Below are 20,498 nucleotides of genomic sequence, written 5' to 3'. Positions count from 1 at the left end.
CTTGAGAAGTGTTGTTGCTTACAAGCCCTTTACTCAAGAGTCATGCAGCAACATTGGGCTTTCAGGTGTGACTTGAACTTTACCTTCTGACTCAGCCAAGGGTTCTTCTGCCGGCAACCCAACCCAAGGATTATTTGAGAGCATCCCCTGGAGGTGGCGTCAGTGCTAACTTCAGGGAGCTCTGTCTACTCACCTGAGTCGTCAATCATTGGAAGGTCTGGGTCACCATCAAAGGATTCGTTGGCTGAGGTTGCGTCTGGGCCCAGCATGACTCCTGCACACAGACTTTCCTAACTCATTTCTAGCAGGTCCTGCTTTCAATTATACAACTTCCAAGCAATCTCTCTCCTGGAAAACAAAGTAGTCGGCATGCTTGTTAGACTTGAAAATGGACTGTGGAAATTCATATAATTGTCCTGATTATTGTACTGGTTTAGGTTTAATTTGTGGATAAAACTTGCACACACACGTTTGCTGTGTGATGTGACAAGGAGCATTCTACGCCCATTAGGCAGTTTGCATTTGGGTGGGATGTAGGCTGACCAAATGTGTTTGAAGCAGGCGGAGAGCTTTAAACGTCCAGTTTGCTGTGGCTTTAAAAGCAAGTTGTCAGTCCAGTCTTATTCCTACTAAAGCATCATCTAAAGGGCAGGGAAAATAACATTATAAAATCAACTGATCGTTCTTAAACTCAAACCAAAGCTATTTTCATTCTACAAGCAAGTTTCCTAATGCAACTGTGGTCCTGCATTCATCTTGTTTTTGTGCTTTCAAAGTACCAAACAATAATAAGATTCTTTTTTGGTGTGAATGTAGGGAACAAATTGCTGCACTCTACAAACATCTCTCCTGAACTGCTGCACAGGTTTGTCATTGCTTCTTCCCCTAGTGCCTTATTTTCATCTGCCCCTATTTTGCATTTTTCTCGCAGGTCACAGTTCCTTGTCACGGCCGAAATCCCTGCTGGTGTCTTCGCCCTCCACAAAGCTGCTCACCTTGGAGGAAGCGCAAGCAAGAACTCAGGCCCAGATAAACTCCCCAATCGTGGCAGACAGCAAGTACATTGAAGTGGGTGAAGGACCTGCTGCTCTGCAGGGAAAATTCCACACGATCATAGATTTCCCATCTGAAAGGTAGAGGCAGTTTTCTTTAGAAGACGTGTGTCCATTGTTACTGCTTTTAAGCTACAGGACTGACTTGTGTAGGGGAATTGTTGCAGCTGACTGTATCACTGCTGTGCATTGCCTTTCTAAAGATCACTTTCAAATTATCAATAGCAGAGTTTGCAGGGAGCGGGGGGGAGTTGCCTTATACTTGGTCAATCTTCAGAGTTTTTGTTGATTTTTCCTAAATATTGGCAAGCTTTCCAGGGCTCTTCCTGGATTGGAGGTTGCAGAACATTCTTTTGAAAGGAAGATGCCTCCCTCTGAACTTGATTGGCAGGGTCTTCATAACCTTCTCCCTCCCAGGGGGCGGAGTCATCCCACCTCCAAAGCTACCCTGCCTATAGTTGTGTTTGGTTGGGTAGTTTTTTCTCTGGTGAAAATTCTTGTTGTTGAGCCTTTTCCAGGTATTTTTCCCCTTGGTTTCCAATTTCCTTTTTTTCTCAGCTAATTTGAGAATCCATCACTGCTTGCTTCTGCCATCAACATAAGCCCTTCCATAGCTGCCAAGTTATCCCTTTTTTTAAGGGATTTTCCCTTATGCTGAATAGGCTTCCTCGTGAGAAAAGGGAAAACTTGGCAGCTATGAGCCCTTCCCATTACCCACAAACCACCCTTCCTATTGTTTTACTTCTTTGCCAATCAGTGATGATGGGACCTGCAGTGGTGGGTGCATGAAAAGAGATTCTGTCCTACATAACAGTTTGTTAGCACAAAACTCGTATGAGAGAGAGAGAGTCCTTGAGAGTCCCTTGGGCTTCAAGGGCAAACATTGTTAATCAGCTTGTGTACCACCACTACTGCGCCCGTTGCTTCCCTGGTACACTTAAAAGGGGGACTGTTACAGAGTGGCAGGTGGGGGGGTCTTTTCATAAGCACGGGGGGCTTTAGAAGCTTGTCTCCCTTAAAAGTCCTTAAATTAATCTCTTGCATGAATTTTGCCACCACTTGAAGCTCTAATCTTGATGGGCCACACATCTACTGGGGGTTGGTTTCCTCTGTAATTATTATCATTATCATTATTATTATTATCATTATTTATTTATTTATTTATTTATTTATTTTTACCCCGCCCATCTGGCTGGGTTTTCCCCGCCACTCTGGGTGACTTCCAGCAAATACCAAAATACATAAAAATATCACAGATTAAAAACTTCCCTAAACAGGGCTGCCTTTAGGTGTTTTCTAAATGTCAGGTAGTTGTTTATCTCCTTGACCTCCGATGGGAGGGCGTTCCACAGGGCAGGCGCCACTCCTGAGAAGGCCCTCTGCCTAGTTCCCTGTAGCTTTGCTTCTCGCAGTGAGGGAACCGGCAGAAGGCCCTCGCCGCTGGATCTCAGTGTCCGGGCTGAGCAATGGGGGTGGAGACGCTCCTTCAGGTATATAGGACCTGTAATAAGTAAGAGGGCACCAAACATGGAATGGGCAGCTACCAAAAATAATAATAAATGCTAACACTTTCTCCCTCCCTTTCTAGCAGTATCTTTGTGTGACATCTCTGGGGTGTGAATCTAACCGTTGCCTTTGTGTCCTGCTTGTGGGATTCTCACAATGGGCTTCTGGGTGGCCATTGTGAAAACAGACTGCTGGATTAGATAGGCATTTGCTCTGATCCATACTTACTTTTAGTATTTTTATATCATGAGACAGGATAGGGTCTTCTCAGTAGTGGCGCCTTTGCTGTGGTTGTTCAAAGACCTGAGTCTAAGAGCAGGAAGGGGTAAGGGAAGCAGATCCTTCTGTCAACCTGCCCTTCACCTGACATTTTTGCATTGGGTGCTGTCAATGCAGCATTGAGTTGCTCAAGTTGGATCACAGACACAGTTTTAAAGTCTGGTATTCTTTACTATCTTCCTACCTTTATATGCCTCTATCTATCTATCAGTCTATCTATCTATCTATCTATCTATCTATTGACTTTTTATGTTTGCTTTTATTTTGTAAGGGATGTGCAGCAAGGTTACTACCGTAGATGATTTTCTTCTTCTTTTTGCTGCCAGGTATGCTTTGCCACAATTAGAGATTTCTCACAATCTGTTAAGTGCAAATTCCTTCTTGCTGTCTCACTTCAGAAAGAGGCCACCCAGTAAGATGAAGAAATCTCCTGTTGGCAGCTGGCGCTCCTTTTTCAACCTGGGGAAGTCGTCTTCTCTCTCCAAACGGAAGCTGCAGCGTAACCCAAGTGAACCCTCCGAAATGAAGGCAATAGCCCTCGCAGGTATGCGGACCTCTTAGCCAGGGCAGCAGAGATTCTAAGCCAGAAACTATTGCAGCGTTGACTTTGACTTCATGTAGAATGCAGGGAAGTCAATCAAAGAGCAGCTACACTTCTAGTTTTAATCTTGAACAGTTTGAAAGCTGCTCAGTACTGTGATTCAGATCACCTCAATGTTCTAAGGACTTTTAAAATAAAAATATGGAAGAGAAACAAATATCTGTGTCTGAGAATGTTCCCATTTACCGTATTAAATGCATAAAAATGTTTTTTGTTATCCAGGAGGACGAGGAGACAGTGGGACCCTGCGCTCAGCTAAGAGTGAAGAGTCCCTCTCATCTTTACATGCTATAGATGGTAAGATGGAAAAGGGTCTTTGGTCTGATTCGCCTTTGTGTTGGGGGTGGGAAGTTGCTTGTATCCATTCCTTAATGAACCAAATCAGTCTGACTGATTTTAACGGCAATTCCAAGGAATTGTTGTACAATCAGAAAACCGGCCCAGAAAATTTCACAGCAGTTCTTGCAGAATGAATAACTGGGATATAGTTTGGCGTGTGGCAAAGGAAGAAATGATCCTGACTCCAAACACATGGGACCAAACTTTTGAGCACAATCTTTATTCTGGTTACAGAGAAGTGGAAGAAAATAGAACATTGCTTGTAGTTTATATATCTGATGAATATATTAATGGGAATCTGCTCTCTTATTTGCTAGGTGAATCTAAACTGTTTCGACCCCGAAGACCAAGGTCTAGCAGTGATGCATTGTCTGCTTCCTTTAATGGGGAGCTCCTGGGAAACATGAACCGCTGCAATTCCTACGATAACGTGCCCCATGACCACGAGAGTGACGGGGATGAGGGTCATATCCACGTCCCAGCCCTCATCTCTCCAAGGTCAGCAGAAGACGTTGACCTGAGCCCACCTGAGATCGGTGTGGCTAGCCTGGATTTTGATCCCATGTCTTTTCAGTGCAGCCCGCCCAAGGCAGAGTCTGAGTGTCTCGACAGCAGCACCTCCCTGTTGGAGTCAGTGGACTTTAATAAAGATAAGCAAAACACCTTTAGGAAGGAACTAGACTCGGGCAGCCAGTCACACACCCCTGGCAGCGCCACCAGCTCAGAACCAGTTTCCCCCTACCAGGAGAAGACCATGAGTCCCTTCTTCACTCTGGACTTGAGCCCAACAGAAGAGAAACCCTCCAAACCCATATCTTTCTCGGAAAATGTCGCCCATGCCTTCTCCCCCAAGATGGGGCGAAAGCCATTCAAGTCTCCGCCACTGAGTTTGTTGGAGCCAATCTCCTTTGCCATGCCCAGCCACATGCCGGATGTTGTCATCGGAGGGGGAGCAGGGAGTGCAGGTCCTCCAGACTGGGCCAAAGGGATGTCTGGCACCAGTGAAGCCACAAGCAGGTCCCCACCCCACCTGGTGGTGTCCCCCTTGAAGGCCACTGAGGGGAGAGCAAACGAAGGATGCCAGCTGGAGTTCCAGAGTCAAGGAGATGCTAAGAAGCCGGAGCTTCTGGAAGAGGTGGAGCAACCCCTGAACAGCAGCCAGAGTAAGCCTGTACCTTCTGCACAGACACAGTCAGGTACAGTGTGCTTTCCTCCATTCTTTCTTTAAATTCACAAGCGACCAGCTCTCTCGCTTCTCTGCGTGCCTTTAAAAAGAGAGGGGGGAAAACAATCTGGTAATAGAAATCCAGAGTCCGTGTCTTCCAGAGCATGTGGAGGTTGCTCGGGTCCTAATAGAAAGCTTTGAAGGAACCCAAAGCTTCTCTGCGGCCTCCTTGCATCGCAAAAAATGCTTGAATATTTTATATATCCCTATATCTTTCCACTCTTTCATAACATGAAATGATCTCTTGCAGTCCTTGCAAATCAATATGCCACCTGATAAACTCTTTTAACTTTTAAAAAACAATAAATAATAAATAAATAAATCTGGCTACACTTGAAGAAGGGACCTTTTTTTGGCCAAAAGTAACCTGAAATTAAATTGTACACAAGATCCCATCAAAAGGTTCTGACCTTTTCCTTTCTGCATTATCTGCTGCCTAGCTCTCTAGGAATGCAACAGGAAACTTTAGACAATCTCTTGCGCTTTTCACGCCGAACTGCTGTCCTGTTTGCATGTATGACAGAAGATGCACTTTGTCACGCCAAGGAGTTCCCACTGTGAAATGTTGGAAGAATCTATTTTTTTATAATGGTCTATAGGAATTTCTCACTCTCCTTACAGGATAAAGTAAATCATTCTCTTCTTTTTGTTTTTCTACCCTTCCTCCCACTAGGAGCAGTTGCCCTCGACTCCCCCCAGGATCCTGTTCCAGTCAATTCTGTCTCTGTTGTCCCTCCTCCTCCTCCTCCGAAAAACGCTGCACGCATTCTAGCCTTAGCCCTGGCAGAGTCTGCCCAACAAGCCTCTGCTCAGTCCCAGAAGAAGCCAGACGTTCATTCTGACTGTACCGGTGTGGCAGAGACTGAAAGCGGAGGAACTGTAGAAATGTTCCATCCGTGTTCTGGCATCACTCCAGAAAAGCTCCACCTCTATGCTGCTTTGCCAGAGAACCAGCTCACTTTTCAGGCAGCTGCACTTGGAGAGCACCACAGAAGTGGGTTACCTGTAGACCAGGCATCTCAAATCAGTGGCATGCCTGAGGGGAGCAATCACTTACATGGCACACCTGGAAATCGGGACCACCCCCTCCTCCCTCCTGAAATGCCTGGGGATGTTCACAGTGGCACTAACATGAGCTGGGACCACACTCACTTCCATCCTTGTATGTTGGGAGACAACCACCACCTTGCTCATTCTGTTACGCCTGAGGACCAGAAACAACCCCCTCCTCCTCCTCCTCCACCACCAGCACCTCATCATCACCATCATCCCTGTACAAGAGGAACAGTTCAATCAGAACCACCTACAGCAGAGATACCCATGGAGAACCCTCATCTCCACACTTGCCTCCCTTTGGACAAGACCCAAACTCATGCCAGCAAGCTCCACTTTCCTGTCTGCACAGCAGACAAAGCCCAGTTCCCTCCTGTCACTGCTGGGGAGAAAGCAGCTGCAACCGTCCTGGCATACATGATGATAAAGAACCAGACGGCAGCAACAGAAACAGATCCTGGAGTACTCAGCCTGAATATTCCTCCTCAGCCTACCACAGTCACCAGCAACAGCAGCAGCACATGGGGAGAAGCACCCCTCATGGCTGCTCAGCATGCTCTGCCTAGCAGCCAGCAAGCTCCAGTGCACAGACCAGGGGACCATCAGCCAGCTGTGGGGCAAGCCCCAGCTGCAGCCACAAAAGCTTCCAGTGGCTTCAGTCAGGTAAATAATCCACAGGTTCCTGTTCTACCCTTGCTGCCCAGCCAGAAAGTCTTAGGAGAATAGATTATGCCCATCGTGATTAATGTAATGGGGAAAACCTTAGGCAAAATCACTAATCCTCAGCCTTCACCACTGTTTACTTGTCTCTGCTGGCTTTTAAATTTGCTTTCTTCTCCTCAAAGACAGAAAATGGTTGGATTTTCCCAGCAGGGTAGGATGGGGTTAAGAACTTTTTGCCAGTTGCCAGTGAAGTTCCTAGACATAGCAAAACTTTGACAAATTGGTTTTGGGGAAAGTCAGCCATAGAGAATGTCAGCTTTCAGTCGGTTGATGCTTGGGGTTGTCATAACAAAGGAAACAGACATGTAGCAGCCAAGCTCAGCAGTAGGTGGTGGTCTTTCTTTGCCTGCTGGCTGTAATTACTTACAGAGGGGTGGAAGGAAGTTTTTTCCCTTCCATAGACAACAACTAGTGCCTTTGGATTGTGATGTGCTTTGAGATAGAGCTTTCCCAGTCTCTTCTCCAGTTGGTTTCATTTCCTTTGCCATGGTAGTGGTGCAATCCTGTTGAAAGGCAGCGAAGAATGTGCAAGCTCTACTTAAGATCCAGATGTGAACTCTTGCTGTGCTTGGGGAGCAGAGAATACTGCACCGGCCAGCCAAGGAGTCATTTGGCCATATTGCCCAGCTTGTGAAGGAGACCTTGTACCCACTCCCATGAGCTCAGCAAGGAACAGGGTCAATGAAGTTGTTCCATTCCAGCTAAAGAAACCAGTCTGTTTCTGTCCTGCTCAAGAGTGTGCTGAGGTCACAACTAACGCTTGCTGTTCTTTCTTATACCAGGTACGAGGAGATGCACCTCCTGAGAAGCTGCCCGAGCCTAGATCAGCTGAGCCAGCCCCCATTTTCGTCACCGAGGGCAGTGCCACGATCCAGTGCACTTCCGCCACCCCTCATGTCACGCTTCACCCAGGCCACTCGGAAAAGCCTCGAGAGAATGCCAGGGCCCCCCCACTGCAGCTGAGGTCTGAATCAGTCCCAGCTCAGCCCTCCTATGGATTTACACCTCCGGTGCCACCCGTGAGGACGATGGAGAGTAAAATTGCAGCAGCCATGCATTCAAACAACGTGGACCCCATGAATGCTGCCAGTTACCACTCCTTTGTGGCTGCATCCACACTGCCGCCACCCGTGGAGGAAGCTCCGACCCCACCTCCCCCTCCGAAACACACCTCTCTTCAGTCTGCCTATTTCTCCCACTCCAAGCCAGAGAGCTCCCCCGAGCCCCCTGTGTCAGAGAACTATGTGCATCACAAGCCTACATCCACCCACCAGTACAGGGCTGAAAGCATCCCGCCCCACCTCTACCACAGCAAGTCTGAGCAGCACCCTGGCTACCCATCGCTGTCAGAGACCCCCACGTCCATGGGCCCCAGGTACAACACCTATGCCACTCAAGGGAAGAGCGCGTCCGTCCATCACGCCAAGCCTCGCAGCCGAGTGGAGTACATGTCCTCCATGAGCCCCACCATGAGGAGCACGAGTTACGTGGAGGAAACGCCCCCCTACCCCTCCATCCGGAGAGTGCACTCGCTCCACGTCTCTGCTCCCTCTGCCATCCGGTCAGTCCCCATCTCACGCACCGAGGTGCCTCCTGACGATGAGCCCTTGTATTGCCCAAGGCCCCTCTACCAATATAAGCCATATCAGCCCCACACAGATTACCATGTCACTCAGCTGCAGCCTTACTTTGAGAATGGGCGGGTCCATTACCGGTACAGCCCCTATTCCAGCTCCTCCGGCCCCTCCTGTTACTCGGCGGCCGACGGTGGGTTTTATGACCTGGACCCTTATGGCACGATGAGGCTGAGGCCACTGCACCCACTCCCGGGCAGAGACTTCGCGTCCTACTCCCGACTACAGACCAAGAGTTTGTATCGCTGTCCTGGCCTGCCTCCCTACCCCCGAGGAGGCCTCGCTGGACACCTGGCAGGCAAGGAGCACAGTTTCATTAGCAGGGATGTGCCGCCTGCACCTGACGCCAAGCCCATGTACGTCTCCTGGGACTTGGAGGACATGGAGAAGTACCGGATGCAGTCCATCCGCCGAGAGAGCCGTGCACGCCAGAAAGTGAAAGGGCCTGTCATGTCCCAGTATGACAACGTTGCCCCTCTGCTGCAGGACGAGCTGCGGACTGTGGACGTTGTTCACCTGCGCAGTAAATCCGATCCTGGGAAAACTGGACTCCTCACGGTTGCTGATGGAAAGGAAGGGAAGTATCCGGGAAAAGTAGTGCCCCCTGAAGGGGAGGAGCGCTATTATGTGCCACATCCAGAACCGGATGTGGACAGAGCCCATTACCACGGAACCTATGGGAATGGGCAATCAGAGAAAGCGTCACTCCCTCAAAAGCAAAGCAGCCTCAGGAGCAGGAAGCCGCATGAGGCAGGTTGCAATTCGTCTGAGCACAGGATGCACCTGCCCCATGAAGCCAGCCACAGGCAGCCACTGGAGTCTAAAAACGGGCCCCCTTATGCTGACTACCGACCAAAGGGCCACCAGGAACCACCAGAATCCACCGGGTACCAGCACTCTGGTGGGAAGTATGCCCCAGCCAGCCACGATGCCTTGAGACTGAACCACAAAGAGGTGAAGCTGGCAGAGGACAGGCCTGATATGGAGAGACATCGGGCCAGGCCGCCTGCCACTGCTGAGAAACACGCCCGGGACTGTTTTAAAGAGGGCGACTATGGACAGCCCGCAGCACCACCCCCTAAGCCGGAACGGAGCCACAGCCTCCGGCTCCAGCACCCCGAGAGCATAGAGCGGGACGCTGCCCTCATCTACCCGTACCAAACGCTTGGCAAGCGCCAAAGCACTATGACGGTGGTGTCCCAGTACGATAACTTGGATGACTACCATACCATGCCTCAGCACCAAAGAGGGGGTTACGCTGCAGGAGGGGGCTTGGTCCCTCCCTTGGCTCATCCACATAGTAGGACTTACGCCACAGCCTTGGGCCAGGGAGCATTCCTGCCCACAGAGCTCTGCCTGCAGAGGCCCGAGACTGAGATCCATGCAGAGTGAGCTCCGTGGCAGAAGGGATAGAGTGTAAGCAGCCTCTGCTGGACAGTGGACTGGTTTATTTTTTCAGTGATATACACACACAAAGTACCCCATCGAAGCAACTCCCTCTCCATTAGCGCCCCCTCAGCTCCCCCCCTCCTGCCCCCATGCTGCTTACTGTTTTTTATATCGTAAATGTATAGTTTTATCTCACATGGTCTAAAAAGTAGGTTACAGCAGTCTTGCGGGCTTTTGTTAAGCTTGAAGACAAAAATCAGTCTCCGGGCAAAGCAGAAACAGAGATTGAGATTCAGGGGTCATGGTGTAAATGGTTCTCACTTTCCCTAGATTTTGAACAGTGGCATTTCCCATACCTTTGACACTTTGCTACAGAGCCCTGTGCATGATGTATGTATTGATAGGATGATGCAGACATTTCTTCTCCAGGTAAACTTCCCTTGTATGTGATCACTAGAGAGAGATTTATTGAATGGCAAGATTTAGTAAATATTTTAATTTGGTTATTTTAGGCTTAATGCACTAAACTCTGGGAAAAGACTCACATTATTTCTTCCCTTCTGCAATCCCAGATTTTATTTTATTTTTTAAGCAATGGTACCTTTCTGCTAAAATGTTCTTCCAGTGCTTCTTAGATCCAACCTAATAAGAAATATGTCCACTGATAGCAGTAAGATGTGACCCTACTGGTAGCCGGGAAAGAGGTGTTACCCAGGTAAATTCTTTTTTCTTAAAAGGTAAAGGTTAAACAAAAAAGCCACAACAAACTACTTGATCAAATATTGAGAAATCCAGGGTGGGGGTCTGGGGAGAGAGAAACTCAGCATTGATATTGTTGTAAATGGTGCTTTGGTTTGATAAGCGAGAGCTGCATTTCTTAGCTTCTTACAGCAAGTGCGTTTCCTATAGCAGATCCTTTCTGCTGGGTGAGTCTAAGTGAAATGGTGAAGTGGCAGAAGAGTTGGGCTCTGGCCCACCACCCAGGAAATTCAACAAGGCAGGCCTGGGAGAGATAAGCTGTTTAACCTCCCTGCTACATATCATTCCCGTGAGCCTAATCTCCGCCATCAATTAACAAAGTAAATCTGTAGTTCTGCCTGGCTGTTCCCTGATCATTGCTGGTTATCTATGAGTCGTGACAAGGGCCTGGGCATGTAAGTGTGGATATAGTGACCAAGTCCTCCACCATATGCACCTCCCTCATCATGTCAGTAAGGCAAACCATACTCTGTGAATTTAGACTGGTGATTCTCCACACGCTACCGTTGATGCATCAGTGCATTGTTATCTCCCATGTTTTGTTTTTGTTTTTTAAAAAAGATCCCTGTGGAAGCAAGATAGTGTATTAGTTTGCTTTTCTAGTGAAGTTATATGAATATGCAGTGCTTTTTAAACATGTTGACCTTGCTGGAACAGGAACCAATAGATGCCTCAGGATTCCCACTTCACCTTTAAGAGTCAGAGCAATGAAGGCTCTTGCCATGCAGCCACCATGGAAACACGTGACATTCCAGTAGGCAAGACGCAGTGGGTTTTGCTTGGTTTTTACGAACTTGAAATGAGATGCAGAATATCCAGAGCCCAGCCCAAGGTGCAGTGTGTTTTCTTGTTCTTGAATGACGAAACTCTGTAGCAGGGCTGAAGTCCACAAGAAGTATCCAGCTGGGGCATCTCTCTGTCCTAGGCCCTTTCCGCTAGCACCAGAAGAAAGGAATTGGATCAAACCACCTTGGACCTGAAGTTTTTGTCCAACAGCATTCCATCTTTAAAATGATAAGAGAAATATTTTACAGGGCACAAAGCACTTCTCAAAGACAGCTTGTCATTTCGTTCTTTGGATTTCCCAACTTTGTCTGGGGTTGTTACAATAAGAATAGCTTGTCTCTCTTGGTTTTGATTATTTTCATGATTTGGTAATTATTATTTTAGGGGCATCGCTCCTGACTGTGTTAAATATAAATTTAGTGGCCAGAAAACTCACTGTGAACCAGGTTTACCTCAGCCTCCGCCCCCTGCCCTGGTAAGGAAGTTCAACAATTTTTGTTTTGCAGTTGAAAGGAGAAATCTCTAAATAGGGCCATTCCAGTTTGGCACTTGTATGGAGCAAGCTTGTTTTGCTTTCTACAAGCGATCAAATTAGCTGTCCTCCTTTGTGCAGACTAGCAGAAGAAGCCTTGCTGTGGCCTCCACACACTTCGCTCAAGGTCCATTTGATTTTGGCATCCAGCCATGTAAAGTTCTTCAGCCTCTTGCAATGGCTGTGTTGCTCTCTATTGAGGTTCTGTCCAGAGTTCCAGCAGGCACATTCCATTATGTTGAGAATATTTTGAGGTTCAGGTAGTGAGAGCTACAGGACAAACCTCTGTCTTCATGAAAGCCTTAATTTTCCTTGTATCCTCTCCATATATCAGCCTTATATTATCTGCCCTCCAGGTAAGATCCGCCCAAGCCAACTTCCTGTAAATCATAATACATTGTGGCAGCGCTAAGCAAACTCTGAAATTTCCCTTAGCTCACAAATCCCATACCCCCGTAGAGATAAAGTGCCCACACAGGTTAGATTTTGAATTCTACCACTTTCTATAATTCCCATAACAGTACTTAAACAGCATACTTGAGCCCCCTTAGCCCAGGCATCCCCAAAACATCAGGAGGCCTGAAGTTTGGGGATGCCTGCCTTAGCCAAACCATTTTGTCAGAGCAGTTTCAAAATCATGACATTGAATTTTATCACCCCTCACTTAATCCACTTCACCTGGCTCTGTTTATGTCTAAATCACCAACATGACTTGGAGGCTGTTGGTCCAGAAAGTGTTGTGCAATGGTGTGGCAGTACAGCCTTGAGTGTAAAAGGAAGCGATTAAATTCGGAACGGTTTCCTAAGCTTGAAGGAGCAGTGACAATCGCCCTCTTTCTCTGTGCATTTTTGCCACTTGAGTAGCTAGTACATTTAAAAAACAAAACAATACCCTCTTTCCCTCACCTAAGAAAGCCATAAAATTAACTATGCAGTCCGTCTCATGTGCTGTGGTTAATTTTGGGACTCTCTAACCATTAGAGAAAAGTCTCTTGCCCCATTCCATGTTTCTGTGTGTTTGAACCCAACCACAGCTCTGCTCCCACCACAGAGGGAATAGCGAGCGGGAAGGAAGTGGTCAGGTAACCTCTCATACCAGTGGAAGAGTAGCAGAATACCTGCAAGGGAAGACAGGCTAAATGAGGAATGCAACTTAAATCAGCCATAAATTCCAGCCCTTTGTCACCTGTAGCAACTTGACCTCTGGGCTCACCTGGTAGGTTTTTTGCTCCATTTTGTCACTCACTGCCTTTACCTTAATTGCCATTTGCTGAACTTTCAGTGGAGCTTGCTTTTTTCCACCATTGGATATCTGAATTTTAATTTCCCTTGCAGTTAGGGTGCATGCACCTTAACTCCTGAGTTTCCCTGTCTGTTCGGAGGGGAATCGGGTCCTGCTCATGATAGGCACCTTGAGCAGATCTAGCAGGTACTTCTCATTTCCCTTCCTGGTTCTCCTCCTTCCTTAACCCTGCTTACTCCCCAGTCTGCACCTGTTTCCTCCTGCTCCTCCTCTGTAAAGTTCTTCCTCTTGCTGTCCTCGCTTCTGCATCTACTGTACCCCCCACCCCCAGTTTCCCACCTCACGCAGCTCCACTCCTGGCCCAGACATCTCCTTGTCCTGTCCAGCCGGGTAGTTACGTAGAGGCAGCAGCTACCAGCCACACCCCTCACAATCAGGTTAAAATTTTATGCAGAGGACAGTGAAAACATTGTGCCTATGTCTTTGCAGACAAAACCAGGGAGGGGGCTTATTCCTTGGGGGGGGGTCTCATCAAGAATTGCACAGACGTGGCAGAAATTGCCACACAAAGCCAAAACCCACTTTGAACTCTGATCCCTTTCGGAAGAGCGAGTTTTGGGCCCTTTCATACTCTCCCCCCACCCCACCCCCAGTTCACCTCCTTAGGTACGTTGATGACAAAGTGTTGACCGACTGCAGTGTGACATTATATGTCAGGGAACAGAGTGGTAGGTTCTGGGTTTCTGTTTTCCTTTCTAAAGGTGGTTTCGGCATGACATTTTCTCCAGACCCTTGTGCTATGAAAACTGAGGCGATGGGCATGGAAGAGTTTAACATGTGCTCAGTAACTTCAGTGTCTTCAGTAAGTTTTCTAGTGCGTAGTTCCAGTGCAAAACGAACAAGAAATGGTTGTTGTGCCGTTTATTTTCCTGCTGTGGAAAACTTGAGTCATTTTTGAGCCACATGAGAGAACCATCCCAGGGAAGTCTTGGGTGATCTCCAAGTGTTTTCTTCTCTTTAATTTATATAGTGTCTTATTTTTTATTCTCTCTTCTTCTTTTTACACTTTTGTGTGTGAAAACTGGTGTAAAATGTATATGCCGATGAACTCATGCTCTTTAATGTAAATATTTTTGTGGCACTCCCACCCATTCCTTGTAAATACTTACCGGTAGATTCTCATTTTCTCCACATTGTTAAGGGGTGGGTGTGCTCAGTTTATTTTTATTTTTAATTTTTTAATTTGTACTGTAATGCTATGATCAAGAGTTGAGGTGTCTTGTGCTATTAAAACAAACAAAACTAACAGTCCCACAAAAGTCAGATGTACAACTCAACAATTAATGAAGCCAGGTTAAAACCTACTTGTTGGTGTCTGTGTGTGTGTCTCTCACTCCATTGCTGCGGATGGGGGTCAGTTGTGGGGACCTGCAGTTCGAGTGGCACTCAGAAGTCCATGACAGATAATGCAGGTATGCTGCACAGCTACTGCTGGTAGATGGTTGAGTCACCTTTGTCGTGTACCTGTAGCCTCAGTGACCTTAGAAAAGACCCTTCAATGCTAAGGAAGCTGCTCCTTCCTTCCAGAGCAGGTTGCACTCTGCCTTCCTGCCAGAGTAGAGAGGCCCTGTTTATTGGGTGAGAGGATGTACCTAGCCCATACCACCACTCCCTAACAGGTAACTTCCTCCTCCAAGGCAACCACTGCCTGCTTTAGGCTTCTATGCATCCTTCTTCCCGGCCATGATAGCCTCTGATGCTCAGAAGCATTCAGGAGAAGCCTTAAAGGTTTGTGGCCTTTTATCAACCCTTACCCGCCTGCATCCTGTCCTGGCTGGTTTCTGGTATGGCTACTTGTGAGCAAGTAGCCAGTCTAGCAGCTTTTTGCCTGGAATCGCCACCTTAGCAAGAATTCTCACGCAAGGCTGAGAAGCTGTTGATCATGTGCAGTGTGTTTTTATTCCTGCTCAAGTAAGTTTGACCTTCAAGGGGGTTCTTTCATAGAAGAGCATTATAATCCCATCAATCCTTGTTTTAATCCAGGAAGGCTTTAAAAATAGCACTACTTCGCAGTGTCCAGCAGGTGGCTCTGGCAATGAAGGACTATTTGGTGGGAGGTACGTCTTGGGAGCAAACAGCCGAATCCTCACTGGGCAATGACTGGTTTATGATGTATAGTATTCACACTTGTCCCTTTTCCTTCTGCAAAGATCACAAGCCTCCTCTCCAATCCTCACATGGTCCCATCTGGTTTACAATTCCAATTTAATTCAGCACAGCATTGAAAATGTCGATGCAAGTGGCAATTGATCTATATAGCTATCAATGAATCTGGTGGTTTGCAAGGTGAAAGGCGGCAGGTCGCCACCTTCAAAAGCTTACCATCCAGAATTCAGTGTGTTGGAGACAGCACAGGAAGGGTAGTGAAACTAAGGGCAGAATTTGCACAAGCATGCATTCATTTTTGTTGGAAAAATAAACCCAAGTGAAACAAGCAAGGGGGGTTATGTTGCCGTGTCCTTCAACCCTTCATTTGATTTGATGCAGAGAACCCTTTTGCCCAGAACTCTTTCTTGCTGCCACCTCCTTAATGTTTGCACCCTTGCTTTGTATAATGTCCCAATGCGCACTGCACTGCTGATCTAGGGAATCTCATATGAAGATAATTGCTTGTATCTAGAAAGGGAAACATTGGATGCAGAGGCAAATCAGTTTGCCTCTAGCTGTTGGTATTCTATTGTTTCCCACTGTAGCACATTGGGCCATTCAAATGGTCCATGAAATGCAGTGGGTGGTACCCAACTACCGGTAAGTCATGTTCCAATTGAAATCAATGGACCCAAGTCATGACCATCTTAAGACTTAATAGGTTTACTCCAAGGGTGATTTAGATAGTTAGCACTAGCTTCTGGGACATCAAATTCACCATCACCTTTAGCTTCCTGCCAAACTGTACAGTATATTTCATAAGGATTTCATAGAATTGTAGAGTTGGAAAGGGACCACAAGGGTCATCTAGTGCAGGAATCTTTCACCCAACGTGGGGCTTAAACCCACAAGCCTGAGATTAATAGTCTCATGCTCTTTGCATTAGCAACCAGTTATTTTCTTTGGGTAACTGTCTAAAAGAGGATTTGATGGGGAAAGCACTTGGTAGGCTGCAAGCGGACTGTATGGAAACCTGACGCAAAGGGCAGTGTAAGCCCTTGCTTGACACAACAGATTTCACGCAACATGTAAGATTAGTGATAGCCGTAGGAAGCAAATCCTGGAAGGAAAGATCCCTCCCAGCATGCAAGCCACACAAGGAGAAAAAATATTGCAGCTTTACCCACAATGTCCACTGGAGGGTGTAGTTACTCTCTTAAAAGCTTGGGAGATGCATTATTTTGAGTGCTTAAAGTTAACCCACCCACCCCCAAAGCCGCCCATTACTCTGCAGAATTTGTTACAATTTTAACTGTGTGTTTTAACCCTTACTCTAACTTCCCCTGCCTTGCACTCTGCCTTGCACTCTCCACTTTCACTGTTATCCCCCTTTTCACTCTCCCAACACTCTGTATCACGAGGTATATGGAGCCATCGCCCCTGCTTTCTCTGTTTCCCTCCTGAAATGTGTCTCTGCAGTCTCATTTCTCAGTTCCTGCTCTCTCCTGGTTTATCCCCTTTGTGCACACTTTTCTGCTCCAGCCTATATAGAGAGAAGAGTGAGAGGGTGTGTGTTCTTTGAACCCCAATCTCACTGCAGTCAGCTTGGAAAAAGGAAACAGGAGCAATGTGGATATTCTTCCTACCCCTGCATTCACATTTGAATGATTTGGGTGGGCTTTAGATGTTTCTACAATAGATGTGGGAAACTGCTGCAAATACTGAATATTTTGGGCTTCTCCCAGGAGGGTGGAAATAGATAGGAAAGGGATGCGAAACAGCCCATCTTTGCAAATTTGTTTCAAACACCTGTGCCCTGCCTTCACTTTGGTAAGCAAACCTTAATTTAACAATTCTAAAAAACAAATTACATAAATATTGCAATTTGGGGGGGGGGGTGGCAACCCTGAGAACAATGGATCAAACCCAATCTGCGACCAAGAAGCCACATTAACATGGAAGGTTTTGACCAGATTCCAGAAGGTCATTAAAAGGGGCAACCGTTCTCTCTGTGTTTGCACTAGGGTAGGCTGTCCCCAAGAATCTGCTGGAACGCAACAATGAGAAGGGACCTTTGTACCCTGAATAAGTTCATTTCCCAAACAGTGATAGCTGTGAAGTGTTGCTTATGTCATGTTATGTTATGTTATGTTATGTTATATGTTGTCGTTTAGTCGTTTAGTCGTGTCCGACTCTTCGTGACCCCATGGACCATAGTTATATAGTTATATAGTATATATAGTTATATAGACAGTTTCAAATGCCTCTGTGAGCAAGGAATCACTACTGATATTTGCATTTGTTTCTTTCCATTGGGACATAAGCCATGTTTAGAGCTGCTCACGAAAACCCACAAGGAATTTTCTGCATGAAGTCTTCTGTGGCCTCAGGTTGCTCTTCCACTAGAGTCATCTCTGTCCTATTTTCAGCACATTCACTACAACTGGGGTGGGCAGACTTAAGGCTTGCAGAATCTACTTGGTGGTGGTTCCTTTAGAACAGGCATAGGCAAACTCGGCCCTCCAGATATTTTGGGACTACAATTCCCATCATGCCTGACCACTGGTCCTGTTAGCTAAGGTTCATGGGAGTTGTAGTCCCAAAACACCTGGAGGGCCGAGTTTGCCTATGCCTGCTTTAGGTAAAGGTAAAGGGACCCCTGACCATTAGGTCCAGTCGTGACCGACTCTGGGGTTGCGCGCTCATCTCGCATTATTGGCCGAGGGAGCCGGCGTATAGCTTCCAGGTCATGTGGCCAGCATGACAAAGCCGCTTCTGGCGAACCAGAGCAGCACACGGAAACGCCGTTTACCTTCCCGCTATAGCGGTTCCTATTTATCTACTTGCATTTTGACGTGCTTTCGAACTGCTAGCCTGCTTTAGAACCCCAAAATACTCTTTAACTTGAGTCAGGTGCAAAATGGTGGCAGGAGAGGGAACAGGGTAGCTTCTTAGAAGTCAGGGCACATCTAAGCACCTGGTCAGCCCAGGAACTTTCTTCCAGTACTGGACCTGAACCTGCAGCCCAGGCACACAAAAACACACTCCGGGTTCCTGCACACAAGCAAGCTGTTTTGTATTTGCTATTTTAAAAATTGGGAGGGAAATCCATGCTGATTTATTGCAAATTACTTTGATATATACTCATAGACTCCTCCTGCCCAGTGCCCACTTCTAAAGCACAGCATCTTCAAAAAATAGATAAATGCCCCCAAGCAATGCTGTTAACTTTGTGCCACCATAGCCACGCAACACACCTCTCTATGGGTGCCTCCAGACTCAGTATTCTGTGGGAGGGATTCAAGCACCTAACACTAAGTTTGTGCAATTAAAGTGCTCCGTTGCCCTAGCAAAATAAATCAACTTTGTTTTGTTTTTAAAAAGAACGGACTTCGTGCTGTTTGGAAGGTGATGGGGGCATGCATTGAAATGTGAGAGGTGAACGAATGATAAATGGGATGACATGTAAACACCCTGCAAGCAAAAATCGGGATGAATGCTCATTGTTCTGTAACCTCCCATCATTGTCCTATGACCCCCCCCCATAAACAAATTGGAGCAATGTTCAACAAAAAGCAGACGTAATCTAACCACAGCACAAGCTTTGTGCAGCAAACCACGATGAATGCTTCATAAATGGCATATGGAGGAGCCCTAAAATATAATGATAAACTCAACCTTGAGGAAGGGTGGGAGAGAAGAAAGGAATGGTGCAGAGACAGGAATGGGTTTTGTATAGAAGACGGGACAGGGAAGAGGGTGGAGACAGACTCATGGCGGCTGGGCATCTCAAAAGGTGCCAGCTGAACAGAAGCAGCTCCTGTCCCAATACACAGAACGGCAGCGTTAATACTTGCTGCATCTCAACTGTTCAGAGTGTTCAACACACAATAATCTCATTAATCTGCACCATCTGGGTTGGGGTGTGTGTGTGATGGAGGGAACTTCAGCCTCTGCCAAAAGCACAGCGATCACATGATCCAAGGTCATTTCCCAAGATGCAGAAGCCTCTATCGCAAAAGGTGCTCGCAGCCCCATTCATCTCAAAGAGTGCTGCTGTCTGCTCGCCTGATTAGTTGCTAATGCGAAGGGCAATCTTAGAAGTGTAGGGTCGTGCGTCTTTTACCTGGAGTTTGTCAAAACCACGTCCTGGATTGACGATGTGTATAGGATCAATTTGCAAGGGAGTGAATTTCTGAGCACTGGGTCAGCAAACCATTTCAAGTGGCTGAGAAAGGTGGTGTCACTTGCCGGGCGAGATGATGAAAGGTGCTGTCAGGATGCAGACGTGTCCTTGCTATTAATAATCATCTCGGTTGAGGTGGCTGGTGCAACCAGGCTGGAGATGATGAGTGTAACATCACAGTTTACAAAGAGGCGTTGGGTGTCTGAGCGATACGAGCAGCTTCTTCGTCACAAGTGTCACATGGAGGTGGCTATCTTCCTCCAAAGCAGTTCTACAACTTAGCCACAAGGGGTCAGGCTCCAAGGTCCAAACTAGATGCAGTTCAGGGAGAACTCATATTCAAAAAAATAATATTTGTTTAACCTACTCCCTTCCCTTTCCTGGCTGCTTTTAACTTATTTTCAGTGAGAGGTTCTTTTAATGGATTCCTGTATTATACCCAGTTTGGCCCAATCCTATGCAAGTATCAACCATGGTATAGGATTTGCTTGCAGCCTTAACTGGGACATGCCACATGTATATTTTAGCTTAATACAACTGCCCCACCTCAGATCTTCGAACTAAGGTGGGCTAGAGGCTGTGACCCATGCACACTTAATAGGGAGGGAACTCTTTCGTTGCCGTGCCATTTACTTCCAAGTATTATTGAGTTGTTGTTTTTTTAAATTACCGGTACATTTATATCCCACTCTTCCTCCAAGGAGTTCAAGGTGATGTACCATAGTTCTCCTCTGCATTTCATGCGAACAACAACCCTGCGAGGTATGTTAGGCTGAGAGGCAGGGACTGGTCCAAAGTCACCCAGTGAACTTCATAACTGAGTGAGGATTTGAACCCTGATCACCTAGGTCTTTGTCCCGACACTTGAACTGCTACACCACACTTGCCTAGAATTGTTCTGTAAATAAATTATGAAGAGGGTTCTCAAGGATAAATTTTTTAGGAAGTGAGTTGTCTGTGCTGGGGTGGGGGTGGGGGTGAGACCACTGAAAAATCCCCAATGTGACCACCAAACTGCTGCAAAGTGTCGAGCTCCATGCCCT

The 20,498-nt window shown here is 46.9% G+C and overlaps 1 protein-coding gene across 8 annotated transcripts in view; it reads left to right on the top strand.

Annotated features, from left to right (window-relative positions):
• ARHGAP32 (Rho GTPase activating protein 32) overlaps positions 1-14,485 on the top strand; it is a 217,028-nt gene extending 202,543 nt beyond the window's left edge. For 7 of the 8 annotated variants that reach the window (XM_035139369.2, XM_035139370.2, XM_035139366.2 and 4 more), the window contains 6 exons: positions 932-1,133; positions 3,236-3,381; positions 3,661-3,735; positions 4,095-4,973; positions 5,676-6,718; positions 7,561-14,485. In XM_035139369.2, coding sequence (XP_034995260.2) covers positions 932-1,133; positions 3,236-3,381; positions 3,661-3,735; positions 4,095-4,973; positions 5,676-6,718; positions 7,561-9,804 — 4,589 coding nt within the window. In that variant the 3' untranslated portion in view covers positions 9,805-14,485. The remainder of the gene's footprint in view (positions 1-931; positions 1,134-3,235; positions 3,382-3,660; positions 3,736-4,094; positions 4,974-5,675; positions 6,719-7,560) is intronic. The other variant, XM_060268467.1, reaches the window with a different exon arrangement.
• The last annotated feature ends 6,013 nt before the right edge of the window (positions 14,486-20,498 follow it).

Source organism: Zootoca vivipara, chromosome 15 (assembly GCF_963506605.1).
Source record: "Zootoca vivipara chromosome 15, rZooViv1.1, whole genome shotgun sequence".
Lineage (NCBI taxonomy): Eukaryota > Metazoa > Chordata > Lepidosauria > Squamata > Lacertidae > Zootoca > Zootoca vivipara.
Note: the sequence above shows the minus strand (reverse complement) of the source record. Positions and strands in the feature narration are given on the sequence as shown.